Here is a 17753-nt window from a genome sequence, read left to right on the forward strand (position 1 = left end):
CACACAATAAGAGTACACGGTAACCAGAGTAAACTTAAACTATACAGATAATAATAATACATGACAACCAGAATAAACTTAAAGAAACAATACAGACAATAAGAATACACGGTAATCAGAGTAAACTTAAACAATACATACAATAAGTGTACATGGTGACCAGAGTAAACGTAAAAAATACAGATAATAATAACACATGGTAACCAGAGTAAACTTAAACAATACAGATAATAATAATACATCGTAACCAGAGTATACTTAAACAATACAGATAATAATAATACATGTTAACCAGAGTAAACTTAAAGAAACAATACACACAATAAGAGTACATGGTAACCAGAGTAAACTTAAACTATACAGATAATAATAATAATACATGGTAACCAGAATAAACTTAAACAATACAGATAATAATAATACATGGTAACCAGAGTAAACTTAAACAATACAGATAATAATAATACATGGTAACCAAAGTAAACTTAAACAATACAGATAATAATAGTACATCGTAACCATAGTATACTTAAACAATACAGATAATAATAATACATGGTAACCAGAGTAAACTTAAACAATACAGATAATAATAATACATGGTAACCAGAGTAAACTTAAACAATACAGACAATAAGAATACACGGCAACCAGAGTAAACTTAAACAATACAGATAGTAATAATACATGGTAACCAGAGTAAACGTAAAGAAAGAAAACACACAATAAGAGTACATGGTAACCAGAGTAAACTTAAACAATATAGATAATAATAATACATGATAACCAGAGTAAACTTAAACAATACAGATAATAATAACACATGGTAACCAGAGTAACCTTAAACAATACAGATAATAATAATACATGGTAACCAGAGAAAACTTAAACAATACAGATAATAATAATACATGGTAACCAGAGTAAACTTAAACAACACAGATAGTAATAATACATGGTAACCAGAGTAAACGTAAAGAAAGAAAACACACAATAAGAGTACATGGTAACCAGAGTAAACTTAAACAATATAGATAATAATAATACATGGTAACCAGAGTAAACTTAAACAATACAGACAATAAGAATACAGGGTAACCAAAGTAAACTTAAACAATACAGATAGTAATAATACGTGGTAACCAGAGTAAACGTAAAGAAAGAAAACACACAATAAGAGTATATGGTAACCAGAGTAAACTTAAACAATACAGATAATAATAATACATGGTAACCAGAGTAAACTTAAACAATACAGATAATAATAATACATGGTAACCAGAGTAAACTTTAAGAAACAATACACACAATAAGAGTACATTGTAACCAGTGTAAACTTAAACAATACAGAAAATAATAATACATGGTAACCAGAGTAAACTTAAAGAAACAAAACACACAATAAGAGTACACGGTAACCAGAGTAAACTTAAACAATACAGATAATAAGAATATATGACAAACAGAATAAACTTAAAGAAACAATACAGACAATAAGAATACACGGTAACCAGAGTAAACTTAAACAATACATACAATAAGAGTACATAGTAATCAGAGTAAACATAAAGAAACAATTCACACAATAAGAGTACATGACAAGCAGAATAAACGTAAAGACGCAATACAGACAATAAGACTACATGGTAACCAGAGAAAATTTAAAGAAACAATACATACATTAAAAATAATCAAAGAGACTGCATTTTTCGCTCGTTACACATTTGAGAAAACTCAGTTTTGTTGATTTTTCAAAAATCAATCTATTTCATAAATAATTATTTTTATTACATGTAATTTATTTTAATGTGTTTGTGTGTTTTTCTTTTAGCAAAGCCACCGAGGGGAATCGAACCCCTGATTTTAGCGTTGTAAATCCGGAGACATACCGCTGTACTAGTGGGGTGCTTTATTTTAATTCAGGTTTTAACCACTTCAGCTACCTTTATGTAATTATGATCCATAAGTCTGGAAATATTGACGTGATTGGCATAAATTTGTGAAATTACAAATTATTGTAGCAGTGTAATAAACATATCTGCTCTTGTTTATTTCAAACATCAATTTGTTTAATTAATTTCTACTTGAGATACACGTAATACGTAATAGTATGTGTGTGTTTTCTTAGAGCAAAGCCACATCGGTCTATCTGCTAAGTTCACCGAGGGGAATCGATCTCTGATTTTAGTGTTGTAAATACGTAGATACGTAATAGTAGGTCCGGCATGGCCAGGTGGGTTAAGGTGTTCGACTCGTAATTTTAGGGTCGCGGGTTCGAATCCCGGTCGCACCAAACATGCTCGCCCTTTCAGCCGTGGGGGCGTTATAATGTGACGGTCAATCCCACTATTCGTTGGTAAAAGAGTAGCCCAAGAGTTGGCGGTGGGTGATGATGACTAGCTGCCTTCCCTCTAGTCTTACACTGCTAAATTAGGGACGGCTAGCGCAGATAACTCTCGAATAGCTTTGTGTGAAATTCAAAAACAAGCAAACAAACGTAACAGTAGCTCCATAACTGATGTTGGAGATGCTTATGTTTTACGAGATTTCCGCCTCATTACGATAACTCGAAGAAAAAATTCAAACCCGTTTGTTACTGATTTTTCCCATCACCCATCACTGGTTTTGGATTCACTACTACACTAAAATTCCCCTAATGTTTAACACTTCCCCCTTTAGTTGAGGATGGTTGAATTCACAAACATTAAATACAGTGTTATAAGATGACTAACGGTAGGATACGGAATTCATGACTACTACACTTTCTGTTTATTATAAGCATGTTGTGCCCTTCATGGCCGAGCACGTAAGGCGTGCGACTCGTAATCCGAGGGTCGCGGGTTCGCATCCCAGTCGCGCTAAACATGCACGCCCTTTCAGCCGTGGGGGCGTTATAATGTGACTATCAATCCCACTATTCGTTGGTACAAGAGTAGTCCAAGAGTTGGCGGTGGGTGGTGATGACTAGCTGCCTTCCCTCTAGTCTTACCCTGCAAAATTATGGACGGCTAGCGCAAATAGCCCTCGTGTAGCTTTGCGCGAAATTCAAAACAAACAAGTATAAGCATGTTAAGTGTTGATTAATTCCCTCACCCACAGCCCCTAAACACTAAATTGAAATTTTGGATCCGGATGCACATGATTACTTAAATTGTTACAAGTGTGTATATGTAAAAATAACACAACTGAAAATCATAAATTCGTCTTATAAATTAATGGTACAAAATTCTCCCACTGGATTTAAAATTACGCGTCTTACATAATTCGTTCTGGAGTTGTTACCTATTCTGTATTTCACCATAATGGCAGTGATTTGGAACCGTACGATTCAGGTTCAATATCTTTGTTTTGATCAAGCAGTGTGTTAAGGATTATTGTCCAAATGATAAAACATTTGTATCTGATAACATGCTGTTTTCACAGTAGTTTCATTGCTTCATCGAGAGATATATGTGATTTTATTGAGAGTGTAATAGCGTTAATATCGAGGGATCTTTTTTTTCATGTTTGAGATAGAACGTAAAAAAAAACAGGTCTAATAAAAAACACAAATAAACAGTTTATATGTGTTAAAATTACAGATTGGTATCTTTACAATTTAATTTTTAAAGAATCTTTAGATTTGGCTATCAGAAAGCAACAAAAAAATTAACGGATCCATGTAATTTGCTTTGTAGAATCCGACAGAGTACTAATGGCTGTGAAATCCGATCCAATCACTTGAGTTATTCATGCTCTATCTTCCTAGGTTAAAAAACTTCTCCAAAGTGATCCACACCAGATTTTAGGAGGACAGTTATATGGGACACTTTGTGAACCTGACAATGACCGAAGAAGGTCGAAACGTTGTTCACTCCTCTACGTAAAAAAAAAATTAAAAATACTCAACCCAAACGAGCTGTTTTTACATATATATAGTTATATGGGATACTCTTTCTTCAGTAATAAAAATTGACGTAAATCGGTTAATTATTTTACGAGATACGTGCGCGGACATTCAAAAATGCACATGGTGACTAGAATAAACTTCCAGAGTTTGTAATGATATTAGGTAGATATGGAAACCAAAATAAACTTCAAGAGTTTGTAACGGTATTAGGTGCGTATGGAAACCAGGATAAACTTCAAGAGTTTGTAATGATATTAGATGTATATGGAAACCAGGATAAACTTCAAGAGTTTGTAAAGGTATTGGGTGCGTATGGAAACAAGGATAAACTTTTAAAACTTCCAGACTTTGTAATGGTATTAGGTGTATATGGAAAAACAGGATAAACTTCAAGAGTTTGTAACGGTATTAGGTGTCTGTGGAAACCAGGATAAACTTCAAGAGTTTGTAAAGGTATTAGGTGCGTATGGAAACCAGGATAAACTTCCAGAGTTTGTAATGGTATTAGGTTTATATGGACAATAAGAGAATATTGTAACTTGAGTATAAACTCTTAGTGACAGATACAGACAATTCAAGGAGAACATTCCAACCGGAATTTGTTCCTAGAGGAATCGAGACATTAATAAGTGTATATAAAATTAAGATATTTTTGTAGACCATCTGGAGGTTCTGCCAAAATAACGGTATTATCTGCATAAAGAAAAAAGATACTGTGTAAGATATATTTCCATGTTAATTATTATACACTAGTTGAGTAATATGGTTAATGCTGTTACACATATTTGTGTATAAAATCAAATAAATCGTTTTAAAAAGTTTGAAAAAATGAAAGGAAAAACATTTCCTTCTTGACGAATACCATACCTGCTATTATTAACACCTTTGATCTGAATCTATCAAGTAACTGACCTTGAACTTATATGTTATAGATAATTATTTAAAAAGTTTCCATCAAATGTGTTTTTTAATATTTTAAATCACTGTCTGACAAAAGTGTGTGCATTTGCTTATAATTAGCGAACAGCTGGTCTGATTGTCATCAAACCTGGTATGTGCTCTTAACCCAACCCCCCTCCAGGAACTGACTTAGGGGGATGGACGGTGTATTCTTACTCCCCTATGTTTTCCTGTGTGTTGGACAGGTTTGTTGGCAAGTATAAATGACTTCAATTGACACAGCGGTAATGACGAAGGTTTGTAATATTATATATCGTGGTGAAGACAGCGCAGATAACCCATTTTTTAGATTTTTCCTTTAATAACGAAGAAGAAATATATAAATATACTTAAGGCAATTCAACAATATGATGTAACAACAGTTGAATAAGCTTAATTGTTTTCCGTGTAAAAATAGAAATAACGCCCCCACAAATGTAAGGGCGAGCATGTTTGGTGTGATGAGGATTAGAACCTGCTATCCTCAGATTACAAGTCAATCGCCCGAACTACTTGGTCATGCTAGGCAACGAAAAATAAATAGAGTTATTGATAAATCCCTAAAGTTTTTTTAGATTTGGAACCATTTCAGTAAAAGTACTCAGCTCAATAAATGATGTTATTCTAATTTATACAGATATCACTTTAACAACCAACCAAACTTTTCGGTTAACTCACTTTTTGTACACGTTTATTTTCATGAAAATTAGGTACTCTAAATCACATTTTTCTGCCGCGCAAAGAATTCTGTTTAATGGAATTGTTTCGTTTTTATTTAGCGTATAAAAGCTTATATGAGAACAGCTTTCAAAATAAGTGTTCTAGTCTCAAACAATGTACTTTCCTCAACCTCATTACGTACAATTCATCTGCCTGGCATAATTATATGTGAGGCGGTTTACTTTTCTCAACAAATCATATACACAACTTATATATGTAATTTGTGATACAGATTTCAAACAAGTAATATGGCAATTGGAAAAAAAGATGAGTCGTTCGTTGTAGCTCTTAGTATCCTAAACTATCGTCAAAGTCAAATTACTTATTAAATTATTATTATTTTTAAGACCGAAATATGGCCCTTACCACAACGTACAGTCCTTAACACTTCACTCGGAAAAAAACAGAGTTAGATTAGCAGCCAACTCGTAGAATGAAAGCTAGTAAGAATTTGTTTTTCTTTCTTCAGTAATTAATTAATAATTAGGCTTAAGTGATTGTAGAAACTACTGATCATGACAACCATTGATATCCATTAGCCATAACCTTGTCGTAAGTTTTTAGATATCTCATTTGTTCAACCGTCTTTTAACGTCTGATTTTCGAGACACATTCGCATTGCATAAAAGCCAGTTTGTGGAATTTTTTATTTTTTGTAATTAGTAGTTACCTAGTTATAGTAAATATTATGTAATATAAATGTTGCAGTAATTTCAGAACGCGTAAAAGACGAATCCTAAGATCTCTGTTATATTACTAGATTGAATAATTTTTAACAACATGAGTTTAATTTGTAATTCACTTCTTTGTAAAACAGTTTAGTATCTAAGATATGACTGCATGCTAGATAAGATCAATGACCACCGTAGTCTTTTCATGGAATAACATAAGTTTGAATGCTTTCGTTCGTGGCCTAATTTCATAACTGGGCGACTTGAGACTTAGACTAGGCTTGTTGTGATGCGAGACGTCTGGTGGTGGAAGAAGTATTTATTTTTGGCCCCCTCTTATATGCATGCCTGGCTTCTTACTTGCGAAGCAGAGGCTTCAAAGTCTGGAGTAAAATATTTCGCGCGTTTTCTTAGCTTGTTCACAGTTGACCTTCGAATGGAGAACTGGTGGTTTATACTTTGTGCTATGTAAATACGTAAATAATTACATCTATCAATGGAATCTTATTCTTTAGGGACATATCATGGACGTTGAATTTCCGTCATTTCAATCCATAGACAGTTAAAAAGCAAGTATTCAAGTTCGTCTATGGCACTATTTTATGGCGTTACGTAATAAAACGCTTAGATGTGGTATGGTACGTATCCGTTTCTGACTGAATTAAGATAGACATAATTTATCTCTATGATCTTGACATGCGAATAACACGATTTTAGGCCTACTGATAAGAGTAGATTTAATTACGTTTCTTTGACTTCTAAGGTGTTGAAAAAAAATGTTAACGTAATTTATTTTTATTTATAAGTTAATAGCACCTATTTATATACATTAGGTAGACGGGATGAAGAGTAGGTATATATATATATATATATATACTTATAAAATATGCATGTATTTGGCATGATTCAAGAAGAATGTTTATAGAGATTAAGTGGTCATATCATTGAAAAAACAAATATATACAATATAACCGAGAGTACAACTTTACGGTTTTATAAATGTAACTAGCTTGATATATTTTTAGTTTTTGAAAATTTGAGTTTGTATGGAGTTATAGAAGACGCATTCTCAAGAGTATATTTTGACACTGTATTCCGATATTTTGATAATGTTTATATGGTTCTTTTTACATAAAACCTGAAATTACTCGATTTTTATAGATATAAAAGTTTGATAATTTAAAATGAATGTGACTTTGAAAATTTATAAGTTATCACCTTGACAATCATGTGTAGCATGCAGACATTCTTATTTTTAATAAAAAACTTTCATTTAACTCAAAAGTTCATCCAAGCTCAAATTTTCATGCATATTAATGTATGTAGATTTGAGGTAGAATATTAGTTAATGAAATGATTTGGTTTGCTTTGCTCTGTATACTGTTGTTCTGGGCTATGCCTTTAAAGTATCACGTGTCTGTCAGGTGATATGTTGAGAATATCCTCCCTTTATATTTCCATTGGAATGATCATCAGTGACATAGATTAGTATTAGAGAACTGTGTAAATAATATCACGTTTTCTATGTTTCCTTATGAAAGCTCTCAACCTCCAGTGAAGGTGCTATCTTCTATTGTACTCCCATCACTTTGATTGTGTTGAGAAGGATTTTTTTTTCACACTGTGTCCATTTTCTTTCTGTCTCGAACCCACTTAAAACCGATTGAGCAACTCATATTTTCTACTGTCTAATTTTGTAATCTTGCCGATTTTACCCAGTTACATGAAAGCAAATCAACGAACTTTAGATACTATAGAGTAGGTAGGAAGGACAAATTTTGTCGCTGTGATCATAGTATTTGTTTTTAAGGAGTTTTCTGGTTTCTCTACAAGTGTATTTTTCAGTGCTTTTTTTCGATTCTCGTGCTATTAAATTTAATAAGTGTTTGTTCTTGACAAGATGACAATTTCCACAAGTTAAATGACTTATAATAAGGAGGAAAAGTTAATTTCTGAGGGTAGTTATGGTTGTCAGATAAATTAGTCGCATCTTGGAAAAGTCCTTTACGGAATGTCGTAGTTTCACTGATGCTGCAAAGATATATAACTTAATTCTCGTTGTACCCACAGACTTGGGAAGTAGAACTCCAGAATACGGTGCACTCATTACTCATAATCGAGTTCTCCCCATTAGAATCAATCTCAGTACACTGGAACTATAACTGGAACTGAAGGTATTGTTGATGGATGACATCTGTCAACGTGAGCTATTTTACCAGCAGATGGGACAGCAGGCACAGATTTGTGAAGGTGGTGATTCGTTGGGGAACAGTCATATACCTCTACGTAACACAATATATGATTCCAGAGTGATTATTTGTTACAGAGAGACCTGTATCATCCAAAGTTCAAGGATAAGCTACCACAATAAATCTTTGTTTTACATTCCTCATGGACTAGAGACCTAGACTTGCCCAAGTGAAGGGTCCCTGAATATGTCAACAATAATATTTTGAATGTTTGAGCCTGGTGTTGGCTGAGAATCTACAGAAGAAAGGTTTATGCTGCAACCACAGATCCCTGGCTAAACATATCTTTCCCAAAACACTTAAGAGTGTGTCTGAAGAGAATCTGAACATTTTCCTGAAGTGTCAAAAACAGATCCTTGTTTGAAATGCTTGATCTCAGAATAAAATATGACAATGCTTGATCTTGATTGAATGTTCCAGCACTTGGATATTTCAGGCTCTTAGTCACAAACACAAAAATATTTTAAGTGCAGACAAAGCATCTCTTCCGTCGTAGCTCCTTCCATGTATGTTCCATCAGACTCTCGAGCGTGGTAAGCATATTACACAGGATAAAGAGTATGGCATAATACTAATACTATCCATGGTGACATACCAAAAAAGTAAATTAGGTAGGCCCCTTATAAAACAGTAAGTGATACTGAGTTTAGTTAAAACTAACTGGGTTTCACCAAAGAAACAAAATGGATTGGGTATGATATGTAACACATGATAAAAACAATATTTATCAAAGATACAATACACAATGTCCAAACTTGCTTTTGTAGACTGACCAGTCACATTTCACTGGATTCACGAATTGATCAAACTGGCATTATTTCCTGAAGATGCATTTCCACTAATCAATTCACTCACGATCCAGTACATGATTGTTTAAGTCTAACTTTTTTTCTTTTTACTTAACAGGAAAGGTAAAATGCTCTTAGTAGTTAACATTAACCACGTAACTGGTCATTATAGTTAACATAGAGTGGAGGGTATAACCACGAAATATTATCTGGTCTTATAATTGAAGAACACTGCTGCCTACATTCTCTTCCCATGGGCAGAACAGGTGTTATTTCCATAGAATAACAAAGGAACAAAGGCAGCTAGAACAAAACCAACTTGATCAATTCGTGACCATGTGTTACACAACAAGCTGTTTCGATTTAGAATAAACAAAACATTTTCAAGTATTCTGTATAAAAGTGAGACGTACAAAATGCATAGTATGACTGCATAGTACGAAAAAGCTACTAAAGACCTATGGTTGTGTAAGAGTGTGTGGAATAACTTATTGTTCAAATATAGAAATAATAGACAGTATCCTTTCAACGCAGTATTGTTTCAATCTGTTTGAAATACCATATTTTAAATATAATGATAAAGAGTACTTCTATAGGCACAGTATTGTGTAATCCTGTTTGGAGTACCTTAATGTTCTTTGATTGTTCTGATTTTTCCCTCTTTACACTGTTTCATCAATTCCACCAATTTTTTATTTTGTTTCGAGCACAAGTCGTCATCTTGAAATTTCGTCTTTATTTTATTTTTATTACAATAATTACTCTTTAACAATTGATATACTAATTTTTATTCTATTGTTGGACATGTTCTTTGTGATTATTTTTTAAAAAGAATTATGTAAAGTCCAGTATTCTTAATGATGTAATGTTTGTTTTCGCACAAACCTACTCGAGGGCTATCTGTGCTAGCCGTCCCTAACTTAGCAGTATAAGACTAGAGGGAAGGCAGCTAGTCATCACTACCCACCGCCAACTCTTGGGCTACTCTTTTACCAACGAATAGTGGGATTGACCGCCACATTGTAACGCCCCCATGGCTTAAAAAGCGAGCATGTTTGGTGTGACAAGGATTCGAACCCGCTACCCTCGAATTACGAGTTAAATGCCTTAACCAGCTGGCCATGATTTCAAAAAGGATACATTGTACATTTAATTCATATGTCCGAGATTTTTGTTTTTTCTACAAGTATGTAAGGAATGTATCTGACGCACGTCTGTATCATCTGCCCAGTTTTAACTAATACAAACTGAACCCACAGTAGAAAACTCATCGTCTTTTATCAGAAGTCCTTTCTTTGCTTTAAGGATATCAAAGATTTTAGAATTACGACGCAGGTTTCTTTTGTATTGGTTATGCATGAATGAAAACAATTCACGTACACAGGCGGGAAAAGGCGATATTTTTACCTTGAACATCTCTCGGAGTTCATAAGGAAGTAGGTTCCACCCAATCCTTCATTTTTTCTTTCAAGGTCAAGATAAAAAGAATGATATGAGCACGTGCAGCAAGTAAGGAGTTATCAAGGTCCTAATCGATGCTCCTAGTGATCATGACTTTAATAGGTTAGAAGAACTGTGGATATTTCATGTTTCTCACTAATAACAAGTTTCGAATCGTTACACGTATATTTTAACACATTACAGTTAATATCACGAATTATGATATCGTAAATATTTTAAAATGAGAACTGGGTAAAAAGTGTGGTTGTACTTGGTTAGCGCGTGTTGCGACCAATCTTATTGGACTTAAGTTGTATTTTCTTCCAAGCACCCCAGTGGCACAGTTGTATGTTTACGGATTTATACTGCTAAAAATCGGGTTTTCATTTCCGTGGTGAGCAAAGCACAGCTATCCCTTTGTGTAGCTTTGTGTTTAACTAACTACAAAACAAATAAACTACATTTTCTTCCAAGTTTGCCTTAACTTTTAGGCAAACGGGCTATTCGCTGTTAATGTAATTACTACCTGTATAATTTTCTACAATAGTTTATTCATAGTCCTTTGAAAAATGTCAAATAGCTGTATACGTCCTTCACTTTTTTAGTATAATAGCCAGTTATCAACTCTGTGGGAGTTTAGGAACATCCTGTTTCTCCGTATCGTAACCTTTGATATGATATATTATTCTTTCTGTGTATTTAAATTGATATCTTATTACTACTCTGCTCTTGTCCAAAAAAGAAGTTGACATTTTCATATGAGTGAGAGTCACAATGTATTGTTTGTTTGAAGTCAAGCACAAGGCTACACAATGGGCTATCTGTGTTTTGCCTGCCACGGGTATCGCAACTCGGTTTCTAACATTGCAAGTCCGCAGGCATTCTGCTGTGCCAGTGGGAGGGGGGCGTCACAATGTAGAGAGAACCTTGAAATCGAAAAAAGACTAAATCTTCGTGTCTCCAATGGTGGGACGAGGCTGATGATGAAGAGACAGAGCTGTGCAATTGGGGGTCTTTCCCTTCATGGCAGCTCAATGAACATCGTCATTGTAGAAGTCTAATATAAACCATGGGCTTAAAAGCACGACTAAAATAAATGACTTCACATCGTATATGAATTTTCTTTCTTCGATTTTTTTTTCTGTTGCGAGTCTTTCTGTTTAACCATATTTTACAGCATTGTACTGTATCACATGTAATACCAATATTAATTCGCAAAGTATGTGAATTTGTTTGTTCAGTTGTCCAAGAACTCCTTCCGTAACCTTGGAGATACCAAGACCAAATTTGACTCGCAGACTTGGGGTATTATTTATATAGTGTAGCCCCATACCAAGAAAATCTAAAAGGTTACCGAGGCATGATGAGGTCTAAGGGATAGGTTTGAGGATCGCTAAACCCGAATTTGGTATCGTATTTTGTGTTCCTGGTCCTCCTCCGGGTCTCCAGGGTGCCATTTTGAAGCTGTGTTTATACTCCACTCACAAGTTAGTAGAAGCAATGTTTGTCCACGTACTCAGGTATCACGAGTACAGATATCCTATTTTTTTTTCTCGAGAACAGATCCCTTTTTCATTTTGGCTACTTTGGAGTAGCTATGGAAGTATCCTTATATTAATCCGTGTTGTAGGGAGTTGCTTGTTTGTTTTCTGCCAACTTCTGCCATAGTTTAGGAACTAACAGGACCAAACTTGACCCACTGATTCGTCATAGTTCAGAATGTCCTTATTTATATGCCTAAAGCACGCCCAAAAAGTATGTTTTTCAGGATCTTTGAACTCAAATCTGGTGTCGGAGTTTGTGTGTTCTGGCCCCACTCGTGTTCCCGGGGTTACCATTTTGAAACTATATTCATAATCCCACTCACAAGCTAGTGGGACTAAACTTTACATACATGCTCGGGTACTACAAGCAGGTGTCTCAACAGTTTTCATTCTTCTTTGGCAAGGAACCTCCTTGTGCTAGCTATAGGAAAAACAGGGAATGATAGAAAAGCTTTATTGGTACACTCGTACCTCTCTCAATCGTGATAAGGCCTTTAAGACACCCCCCCCAAAAAGAATAGTTTCTGTTTGTAATATTATTGAAGAAAGCTATTCCTTATTTAGGTCCCCAGTGGCACAGCGTTATGGATGTCTGTGGACTTATATCACTGGAAACCAGGTTTCGATACTCATGGGAGGCAGAGTACAGAGAGCCCTTTGCGCTTAACTACAACAAACCAACTTGTTTAGAGTACAGTAACTCGTTAAAACACCCAAAGGAAAAGCTCGGTATGGGAAGTTTGAAGTATTTATTTGCCAGAAACTGTGAAAGGACATGATACACTACGTATCATGTCAGTGTCTGCAATACTGTGCATGTATAAACATTTTAGAAAATTTTCTTCTTTGTTGTCAGTATATTCTGGAGCTGAGCGTGGCTTCAAAATTAGAAGACTCGGAGCTGTAATTCCTAGGATTCGTGATTCGTGTCCTGTTTCCACAAAAAATCGGCACGGTATAAAGATGACTGAATCGTCAGTCAAAAGTGGCTTAAAAGTTGGCGGTAGATGATGTTGGCTAGCTGCATTTTCTCATGTCTGTCAAGTTAAAATTAGTTACAGTTATGTGCATACAGTTCTTTTTTGTAGATTTGCACAGAAAATTCTAAAAAAAAGAAGCAAATCATCTGTGTCAGGTATTTTATGTGTCTGTCTTTAGGATAGAAGATGTATCCTAAACTCGTGTTGACGAGAAACCCACTTGAAGTAAAAATATATCTCAGGACGGCTGGTATAGGTATTAACACTCTTACTAATAAACCAGAGAACAGTGTTTAGACCTTCTTACGTCATCTTCAGGTTAAAAAAAAGAGAGTTTGCGACTGACCGTTGCCGGGCACACGTCTTAGGGAAGAGAGTGTGAACGGGTATGGGATCGTAGGGGGCGTTGCAGTTAAATGTTAGGTTATTAATCAGTATAGGTATAAAGGTATTCCTTTATGTTAGTTTAATTTTGGTTTTAGTTGCTATATAAGTAGGGTTTCTTTGATTTTGCGTTTGTTTATGTTTCTTTCCCTACTCAGTATCTGGGTGTTTTCTGTGGTTATGTCGTATTTATTTGATTTGCAGTGTTCAAACACGTGTGACGGTGTTTTTTTATGTTCTTTGAATCTGGTTTCCATTTTTCTGCTTGTTTCTCCAATATAGAAGTTGTGGCAGTCATCACATTGTTTTTTATAAATAATGTTGGTGTGGTGTTTGTCAGTGTAGTTTTTACATAGTATGGACCTTAGTTTTGTATCTGATTTTTGAATAAATTTGCTGTTTACTGGAATGTTGTGTTTTGTTATACCTTTTCTCCAAATGTTGGTTATTGTTTTCGCTCATGTCGGGAATATATATGGTGACCAACAGTGTAAGGTATTGTAGTTTGTTGTATCTTGGGATTTATTACTGTTTGTTTGTTGTTGGTCTAGGTGTGTGCGTATAATTTTTTTCAACGGTTTTTGGAGGAAATTTGTTGATGTTGATGAAGTGTTGTTTTATTTTCTTGATCTCATCGTTAATTTTATCAGGTGAACATAGTTTTATGGCTGTGTTTATTTGGTTTCTTAATATGTTGAGTTTTTGTTTTGTTTTATGTGCTGAACCCCAGGGAATGTATAATCCAATATGGGTGATTTTTCTGTGGATTTCTTTTTGAATTGTGTATCGGTTCTTTTGATCTTGAGGTCAAGAAATGCTATTTGGTTAGTTTTACTCCTGTTCACAGATGAACTTAATGTTGGGGTGTATTGAGTTAACGTGGGTGAAAAAACTAGGCGTGTGTTCTGTAGATGTGAATCCGGCAATTCTATTATCAACATATCTGTACCGGTACAGAGGTGAGGATAAGCCTGAATTGATCGCTTGAGATTCAATTTGTGTCATAAATATGTTGACTAGAACTGGTGACACGGGATTCCCCCTTCTTAGGCCATTTATTTGTAGGTAGGTTTGGTCATTAAACATAAAGTTAGTTTTGGTGGTAGTGAATTCTGTAAGGGTTGCTAATTGGTTGCTGGGGATATGTATCAATGTCTTGGATATAAAGTTCTAGAACTTTAATTCCAAACGATAGTTAACACCGTTATAATTATGGGTGAAGCTGATTAGGGGTTAATCGTCAATAATGCCCAGAATTATGGTGCTTTGTTTTCATCGTGAAGCAAACTCTGCGAAGTTTGTGAAATAAGAAACAAATGATAGCTGAGAACACCTGACATTATAGAGTTTTAGGTTTAACAGTTTAACCCATGAAAGCCAATTAATTTGCTGGTAGTTACTCACATTTTCCAACCATTCAAAGCTTAACTGATCATTTTTTAAATTTACTTTTTGTTCATGAGTTTGTTTAGGCACGCCACGGCCAGGTGGGTTAAGGCGTTCGACTCGTAATCCGAGAGTCGCGGGTTCGAATCCCCTTCCCACAAAACATGCCATTTCAGTCGTGGGGGCGTTATAATGTGACGGTCAATCAACTATTCGTTGGTAAAAGAGTAGCCCAAGATTTGGCTGTGGGTGGTGATGACTAGCTGCCTTCCCTCTAGTCTTACACTGCTAAATTAGGGACGGCTAGCACAGATACCCCTCAAGTAGCTTTGCGCGAAATTCAAAACAAACAAACTTGTTTGTTTGTTTTTTGTGAAGCACAAAGATACAAAATGGGCTGTCTGTGCTGTGCCTACCGCAGTTTTTAGCATTTCAAGTTTACAGGTGAGCCACTAAGGTACAGTAATTTATATTTTGAACAGCTTGTTGGTTCCAGGAGTTTGAGACTTTGTCTTTTATCTTTAGAGGATATTTCGGATTATTTGCAGTCGAAAACTTGTTAGAAAATTCATATTAAAATGTTGACGTCAATGAATAGACAATTAAAGTATAAACATATAAATGTCAAAACAAACTCTTATTAACGGCTGTTATGGACAGAACATAAATGTTTATTTAATATCAAACTATACATTTTATTTTCAGTTGTTAAGTACTTCTGTACTACGTTTAATACCAGAATTGTGATGACACTCATTAAATGTTTCCTGGAGCAGGCATGAAACAGAAATCAAAGAAAATATTTTATGAAGGAATTTACATACATTATCGTGAAAAATACACATCTTAAAAATACTTCATTTTTATTACAGAATGTTTATGACTTTAATGTGTTTACAACATGAAATATACTTTTTTCAGTTTTACCTTGAACTTATTTTTCTAAAATGTTAACCTTTTCTGTTATTCAGGTTTGGTCCTAGTGGTTGTTGAATTTGCATTTCTTACCACTCCATACCGTCTCTGCTTTCTCATTGGGTTAATGGTGATTACCGAATTGACTTTTCGAGGTTACTAATCTGAAAGTCAATTGGGACGATAGAGTTGTCTCAACATTAATTTGTTTTCTTGTGATTGGTTCAGCTAGCAAGGTGACGTCATTCCACGATTGGTTGAGTCTTGAAATGAAGGAGCTTATTATTACTTCTGTGTAATTCAAAACATTTAAATTTTCTTTCATCTTTACTTGACTTTTATTTTCATTTTTATTAAAGTATTCTTTTTGTTTGTATCATCTTCTGTTCAATGGTTTCGTTTTTAAGACTTGTTTAGAATAACAAATGTCACGTGATCTTTGGTTGCAACATACGGCCCCCCAGTGGCTCAGCACTATGTCTGCGGACTTACAACACTAAAAACCGGGTTTCGATACCCGTGGTAGGCAGGGCACAGATAGCCTATTGTATAGCTTTGTGCCTATTTCAAAACAGCAAGAGCTTGCAACATGAATAATCATTTTAGGTTCGCTCTTTAGTAACTCTTTTAACACGCGTACATTCATAAATATATATAGTTTTATGTACACCGACGTTAGTTACTATGTTTGTATTAAGCGTATAACTTTATTTATTACAATTATATATATATATACACAGAGAGTGTATATATACATGGCGACAGAAGTTGTTTGTTGTATAATGAAATCATACTAAGCTATGTGTTGCGTCCACCACGGAGAATCGAACCCTACATTTTAGCAGCATAAGTCCGTAGCCTTATCGCTTTTCTACAGGGAAATGAAAAAAAAAAGGTTAAAGATAGCTTTGTTTGTTTCGTAGCTAAGCATAAAGTTACACGTCAGGCCATCTGTGCCATGCCCACCATGAATATTGAAACCCGGATTTTAGCATTGTTAGCTTTCCGACTTACCGCTGTACCTCTGGGTGGAGCAAATGTTTGTTAATTTGCAGTGAATTTCAGTTTTTATTGTGTTGAAAGTGACAGATCTTTAATTGGTTGTTTTAGCTCAAAGTCACATTGGACTATCTTTTTGTCCATCGCGGGAAATTAAACCTCCAGATTTTAGTGTTGTAATTCTGTATACTTATCGCTGTCCCACCGGGAGACAAGAGAGAGATTGAGATACAAAATAACGCATTTAGAGCTGAACGGAGTGTTTATTTGTTTTGAATTTCGCGCAAAGTTGCAGACAGGAGGGTTATCTTTGCTAGCCATCCCTAATTTAGGGGTGTAAGACTAGAGGGAAGACAGCTAGTCATCACCACCCACTGCCAACTTTTGAGCTACTCTTTTACCAATGAATAGTGGGATTCACCGTTGCATTATAATGTCCCCACGACCAAAAGGACGAGCATGTATGATGTGACGGAAATTCAAACTCGCGACCCTCAGAACACAAATCGACGTCCCATAACCACCTGGCAATGTCGAACGTTTTGAATGGATACGAACAGATAATAAACATAAGTATATGCAAATTTCGTAAATTTTAAATTTGGTTTTATTTCATCACCGATTCTCTCGAAGAACAACTTTTACTAACACGAGAATCTTGTGAAACTTTTTGATTAGGTCAATAAAAAAATTTGACGAGCAACGTTAACAAAGGTAATGAAACTTTCACTGAACAGGATGTTATATATACTCTTAAACGAATAACTTTTGTGTGATGTGGCACGTAGTTAAGCACAAAACTACATGGTAGGCTTTGCCCACCACGGATATTAAAGTAAGATTTTTAGT

General features: G+C 34.9%; 1 protein-coding gene across 4 annotated transcripts in view; it reads left to right on the forward strand.

Annotated features, from left to right (window-relative positions):
- Positions 1 to 6583: 6583 nt before the first annotated feature.
- The window catches only part of LOC143229181 (apoptosis-stimulating of p53 protein 1-like), a 183316-nt gene continuing 172146 nt past the window's right edge, over positions 6584 to 17753 (forward strand). For 2 of the 4 annotated variants that reach the window (XM_076461128.1, XM_076461142.1), the window contains exon 1: positions 6584 to 6857. In XM_076461128.1, coding sequence (XP_076317243.1) covers positions 6822 to 6857 — 36 coding nt within the window. In that variant the 5' untranslated portion in view covers positions 6584 to 6821. The remainder of the gene's footprint in view (positions 6858 to 17753) is intronic. The other 2 variants (XM_076461150.1, XM_076461158.1) reach the window with 1 other exon arrangement.

This window comes from Tachypleus tridentatus, chromosome 1 (genome assembly GCF_004210375.1).
Source record: "Tachypleus tridentatus isolate NWPU-2018 chromosome 1, ASM421037v1, whole genome shotgun sequence".
In the NCBI taxonomy this organism is placed as follows: Eukaryota; Metazoa; Arthropoda; class Merostomata; order Xiphosura; family Limulidae; genus Tachypleus; species Tachypleus tridentatus.